We start from the raw sequence: 6,472 nt of genomic DNA on the forward strand, positions 1-6,472 counted from the left end.
AAGGTAGAGCATGCTTCATTTGAGTTCCACATAAGAACTCTTCTACACTTTCTTCTGTTTCAACCTTGAAGCCACCACATGGTCTTCAAGTGTTGCCTATGAAAAAAAAATCCTCCACATATAACTCAATAAAACACTAGTTCATAAAAATGGTCATTAATTATCAAAACCACACATGGGGCTACATGCACTTTCTTGATCACAGTCGCACCAAGCGCCAACTTTTATGTGCATGAGATGGTCCTCCTCAAGCTCAAAATGCATGCCCAGTCCACTATGGTCAAACGTACATGCCTAAAGATCTCCTTCAAGTTCTTTGGACCTTTCAAGATTGCAGAGCATGTTAGCCTTACAGGTTGGAGTTGCCACCGGTCTTCCATGTGTCCCAGATCAAGCCGTTCATCGCTAAGCTATAGGCGCGTCTTCTTTGAGCTGCAGCCACCCAATGGCCTTACACTGGTGCCTCTGTTCCCCGCTTATATCCTGGATGACTACCTCATAAAAAAGGGTAAAAAGGCAGTGGTGTAGATCCGGGTACAATTGTGGCCTCTACCACATGACTCCGCGATGTGGGGGGAGTACGAAGGGCTACACCATCGCTTTTTATTGGCGCAAATCCGGGAGGGATAATCGTTTCAAGGAGGAGAGGGTGTCACACATGTACCTACAATTGATGATGTTCTCGCAAATTAGAAGGAAGATGAGTGGGACCTGCGTGTAAGGGAGAGGAGGGTGTTGTTGTTGTGTGTGGCCCCAGTCATGATGCGTAGATGATATAACCCAGCCAACGTACTAAACGAGTTATGCCATGATGAGAAAGTAAAATCTTGCTTCCCATAGTGGATATTTCTGACTCGCGAGCTCCAATGGTCTCTCCATTTAAAAAAAATATCAAAATCAATCTTTCAAGTTTACAAGAATCTGGAAAAAAAATCTTGCATGCTATCACCGACGTATCCCACAAACACGCAAAATCTCAATTTGGAAACCTTTATACTCAAAGCTACATGAAAATGACAGACGTGTGGATTTGAGTATACACGCTTTCAAATCTTCAAAATATACAGATTTTGTCTTTTTTTGGTAGCCCATAATAAAAGAATTTCACATTGTGATATTTCATTTTTGTAGCATGCATCATTGAATCCATCCACAGAGTTTTAAAAAATTGCAAAATGTGGTTCTTTTTTTTTTGAATAACGGGCTCAGTAGACTAGTGATCACGAGTCAAAGTAACTTTTCGAACCTCCCATCCCCTTATCTCACCCACCTTCTCTATTGCTTAAAAGAAAAACATCTTCCTTCTTACCTCCTTAAGCTCCCGAACCGGGCCTTCGTCCAGAACCCGCAATCCACGGGCGACATACTAACCCCGAGCCCGAGCACTGCACCGCTTTCTCCTTCCCCTTGCTTCGCGTCGCGGACTCACGGGCGCGGCGCGACTCCTGCCGCTGCCGGCACCGGCGAGCATCGGCGGCGGCTGCTGCGTCGGAGGTCAGTCCCGTCCCGCGCGTGCCGTCCCCCCTCCCTCCCTCCTCGCTCGGCGCTCGCTAACGTCTCACCATGTCGCTCGGGCGCGCGCAGGCAGGCAGGCACCCATTCCGTCCTCCGCTCCGGCGACGTTGAAGAGGTCGACGGCGCGCGCTTCGCTCACCACCCGCTCCTCCTCCGCCGCCCCGCCCGCGTGGGTAAGCGCACCATCCTCTCCTCCGCCTCCCCCGGTCCCCCCTCGGGCGCGACGCGCGTGCGCCGCCAGCCGGAGCAGATGGATGACCGATTTTGGGTCCGTTTCCCATGGATTTCGGTTCGATTAGATGAGTCGGTGCTTTGTAGTTCATATTGATTGAGCGATTGCTGCTGGATATGGTCCTGGAATGATCTTGTTTTTGTCTGTCTCGCTGTATCGTTGTGTGCATGCCTCTTGTGGTTGTTCTGCTGCAGTGCTGCTTCAGTTCCAGGCCTCCGTGCTGTTTGTAGTGCCCGCGGTAGCGTGTTAAGGTTCTGGGTCAATTCTGTCGAGTCCTTGGGGTTTGCTGCCCTGCTGTTGTGTGCCTTTTATCTCTGCTTAGTCTGAATCAAGTTAAGTTCATCTGCTCGTTTGGTATGTGTGTCACTCTGGTTTCCCCGCGCCTGAACATGACTGCATTTTGCTGAACTGGAACGTGTTGGAAAGCAAATTACTACGAGATTTAATCCGAATAAACAGAAGATAAATCATGACCACAGCAGCAGAGATTAAACTAATCATGCGAACTAGCATAGCAGATGAACATATCACATCTAGGGCACATACTAGAAGCATGAATTCTACCACGATCTCGAACAGAAAGGATAGAATCACATACGGTGCAGCGGGTGCAGCACCGCCGGCGTTGACGTTGTCGCCCATGTCGTCGAGGACGAGGTTGCCGAGGTCGGGGAAGAAGTCGTCGTTCGCGAAGTCGTCGCTGCCAGCAGTCGCGCGAGTGCGCTCCCCAAAAACTTGATCGCCCCTCTCCCGTATAGGATCACGAGAGGCGGGGTTCTGGAGGCCTGCTGTCCCTTCTCGCGGTGCACGCCGGAAGGAGGGATGGAGAAGACATGCTTGGCGGCGCAATGATCTGGAACGGTGATGAGAAACCATACGAAGCGGCGGCGGCTAGGGTAGACGTCTGCCTAACTATATAGTGCGGGCCGGGTAGGTCGTGGGAGTAAACCCCACGTCCGAGTCGTCATGATCCAAAAGAATCGGAAACGTCCGTTAATTATTAATTAATGACTCATTAATTTTCCCATGCAGCAAAGATATAGACAATGTGCATAGCTCTGTCCTTGGCTCGGCTCAATCCCGCAACCCGCGGCGCGTCGTGGCGAGGCGTGGCGTGGCGTGGCGTGGCGTGACGAGGCGAGCGAGGAGGAGGAGCGCGCGTGTAGGTCTCTTCTTCTCATGCTCATACAAGTGGTAGAAGAGCTCACCTTATAAAAAGGTGCAACTCTCTCTCAACTTTCGGGGTGGGACTAAACTTTAGCCTCACTCACTCCACTCATATGTGTGCATGAATGGGCCAAGAGAATTTCAGAATTTTAGTTGGGCCTTGGGCCAAAGGCCTACTAGCAAAATTCCAACAATCCCCCACAAAGTCTCATTGGCACATCTCATCATTTAGTTCCAAAACATTGTTTTATATATCGGTGCTTAGTGGAGACTGTGAAGTTGAACTTCCACTTAAAAATTTATGCTATACTAGATCACAACTTGAGTAGTGGACTATGCCTTGAACTACAAGTTTTCTGTGAAACTAGTTTCACACAAATTTTTGACCGATACTGGGCTGCCGCAAGGCTTCCCCGCGGGTGGAGCGTATACGTCATACTCCAGGGCCTTTCATGAATTTATTAGAGAACACCCAATTCTCACAGACTGCGATGTTAACAGTCAAATTCATATAGGTGTGTTCCTCAGAAGATGTTCTGCAGGACAACATCTCTGCTTACCCGAATAAGCCACTTGGAACACATTAAGATAAGTATCAACCTGCCATGCAGATCAGGAGAGTATTGCATCTTCACGGAGTGGGATAATTAATATAGGGATACTCTCCTCCCAGCTGACCAACAGCTTGTCTCCCACTTCTACTTCATGGGATCTTCGATCACATAGAGTGGTTTATCACTATGGACAACTCATGCGGTGGGTCTCAAACCCATCTCCATCGATGCATTATCTATCACATTACGTGATAGACCCTTTGTGAAGGGATCTGCCAAGTTTTTCGACGTTTAGATATAATCCAACGTAATAACTCCGGAGTTCCTCAATTTTCTGACAGATTTTAGTCTCCTCTTCACATGCCTTGAGGACTTCATATTGTCCTTAGAACTGTTTATCTTGACGATCACAGTTTGATTATCACAGTTCATCAGGATAGGGGGTATTGGTTTTTCAACCATAGGTAAGTCCATCAAGAGTTCATGAAGCCACTCTGCTTCAACAGTGGCAGTGTCTAATGCTGTGAGTTCTGCTTCCATAGTTGACCTTGTTAAGATGGTCTGCTTGCAAGACTTCCAGGAAACAGCGCCACCACCAAGTGTAAAAACATAACCACTTGTGGCCTTAATCTCATCAGCATCAGATATCCAGTTTGAGTCACTATAACCCTCCAGTACCCTTGGATACCCGGTGTAGTGAATCCCATAGCTCGCGGTGCCTTTCAAATAGCGCATAACTCTCTCAAGCGCATGCCAATGATCATCTCCCGGTTTTGACACAAACCGACTCAGCTTGCTCACAGCAAAAGAGATGTCAGGCCTCGTGGCACTCGCCAAATACATAAGCGAGCCAATAATATGAGAATACATCAGTTGATCTCTAGCAATCCGTCGATTCTTTCGAAGCAACACACTAGCATCATATGGAGTTGGAGAAGGCGTGCAGTCGCTATACCCAAAACGACTCAAGACCTTTTCCACATAATGAGACTGAAGCAGTGTGATCCCACCATTCTCATCTCTCAACAACTTGATGTTTAAGATAACATCAGCTACTCCTAGATCCTTCATCTCAAAACAGCGAGATAAGAAATCCTTAACCTCCTTGATTAAATCAAGTTTGGTTCCAAAGATCAATATGTCGTTGACATACAGACAAAGAATAACTCCTTCGCCCCCACCATAGCGATATTACACACACTTGTCACCATCGTTTACTACAAAGCCGGCAGCAGTTAATGTTCTTTCGAACTTCTCATGCCACTCCTTAGGAGCTTGTTTAAGGCCATATAAAGACTTTAATAACTTGCACACCTTTCCTTCTTGACCAGGTACTACAAAACCATCTGGCCGATCCATGTAAATTTCCTCCTTCAACTCTCCATTGAGGAAAGCCGTCTTAATGTCCATTTGATGAACGAGAAGACCATGTGAGGCAGCCAGTGATAGTAGCACCCGAATTGTGGTCAGTCTAGCCATGGGTGAGTAAGTATCAAAGAAGTCTTCACCTTCTTTCTGGGTATAACCCTTGGCCATAAGCCGTACCTTATACTTTTCAATCATACCATCAGGTCTAAGCTTCTTCTTGAACACCCACTTACATCCTACAGGTTTGCACCCATAAGGACGGTCAGTGATCTCCCAGGTACCGTTAGCTAAGATGGAATCCATCTCGCTACATACAGCTTCCTTCCAGTAGTCAGCATCAGGAGATGCATAGGCTTCTGAAATAGTCCTGGGTGTGTCATCCACGAGGTACACAATGAAATCATCACCAAAAGACTTTGCGGTCCTCTGTCTCTTACTCCTCATAGGAGTTCCATTGTTACCCTCAACAGGATTCTCAACGTGTTCCATCGCAATGGTGGGTTCAGGAATTACAGTGAATTCCTCACTAGATGGAGTAGGTATCTCCTGATTTGATGAACTCGACATATCCTTCATAGGGAATATGTCCTCAAAGAAAGTTGCATCATTTGATTCCATAATCGTACCAACATGCATGTCGGATACCTCAGATTTTATTATCAAAAATCTATAGCCGATGCTATGAAAAGCATAGCCCAAAAGAACACAATCCACGGTTTTTGGTCCAAGCTTGCGCTTCTTGGGAATTGATATATTGACTTTCGCCAAACAACCCCAAGTACGTAGGTAAGAGAGTTTCAACCTTTTCCTTTCCCATTCCTCAAATGGAGTCATGGTCTTATGCTTTGTGGGAACTCGGTTTAGGACATGAGACGCAGTCATTAGCGCCTCCCCCCACCATTGCTTGGATAGATCCGATGTAACACCCCGGATGTAACTTTCCCAATTTGTACTCCAACTCTTGCCGTTTCCGGCTTCAAGTTAATTTATTTTCTCGGGTTCGGGTTTCTGTCTCCGTGTGTTGTTGTCATTGTCGTGCATCTCATATCATGTCATCATGTGCATTGCATTTGCATACGTGTTCATCTCATGCATTCGAGCATTTTCCCCGTTATCCATTTTGCATTCCGGCGCTTCGTTCTCCTCCGGTGGCCATTTCTAGCTTTCTTTCGTGTCTGAGGATTAAACATTTCCGGATTGGACCGAGACTTGCCAAGCGGCCTTGGTTTACTACCGGTAGGCCGCCTGTCAAGTTTCGTACCATTTGGACTTCGTTTGATACTCCAACGGTTAACCGAGGGACCGAGAAGGCCTCATGTGTGTTGCAGCCCAACACCCCTCCAATTTGGCCCCAAACCCACCTAAGCCTTCTCCATCTTCTAGATCGTTTGATCATGATCGCCTGGTCGAAAACCGCACCTCATTTGGACTCTCCTAGCTCCCTCTATGCCTATTTAAAGACACCCCCGAATTTCTCCTTCTCTTTTCTCCCGAAAACCTAGATACAAATCATCATCGTCGCCCGCCGGACAAACTCCCCTAGCTGACGGACACGTACGAATCTCCACCCCGCCGCCACGTGTCGCCATGCCGTTGGTCCGCGCCCCGCGCCCACATCGCCTCTGTCCGCCTCCCG

General features: G+C 47.7%; 1 protein-coding gene across 1 annotated transcript; it reads left to right on the forward strand.

Annotated features, from left to right (window-relative positions):
- The first annotated feature begins 237 nt into the window (after positions 1–237).
- Positions 238–2,014, forward strand: LOC123153021 (uncharacterized). Its single transcript, XM_044572347.1, has 3 exons — positions 238–342; positions 1,319–1,494; positions 1,585–2,014. The coding sequence occupies exons 1-3, from the start codon at positions 238–240 to the stop codon at positions 1,841–1,843; spliced, it is 540 nt and encodes a 179-aa protein (XP_044428282.1). The 3' UTR covers positions 1,844–2,014.
- Positions 2,015–6,472: the final 4,458 nt, after the last annotated feature.

The sequence above is a fragment of the Triticum aestivum genome, chromosome 7A, assembly GCF_018294505.1.
Source record: "Triticum aestivum cultivar Chinese Spring chromosome 7A, IWGSC CS RefSeq v2.1, whole genome shotgun sequence".
NCBI lineage: Eukaryota > Viridiplantae > Streptophyta > Magnoliopsida > Poales > Poaceae > Triticum > Triticum aestivum.

Coding starts and splice junctions, on each gene's coding strand:
- LOC123153021 (XM_044572347.1), top strand. CDS start 238: ATGGTCCTCCTCAAGCTCAAAATGCATGCCCAGTCCACTATGGTCAAA. Junction 343..1,318: donor CTTTCAAGATTGCAGAGCAT/GTTAGCCTTACA, acceptor TACCTCCTTAAG/CTCCCGAACCGGGCCTTCGT. Junction 1,495..1,584: donor CGGCGGCTGCTGCGTCGGAG/GTCAGTCCCGTC, acceptor GGGCGCGCGCAG/GCAGGCAGGCACCCATTCCG.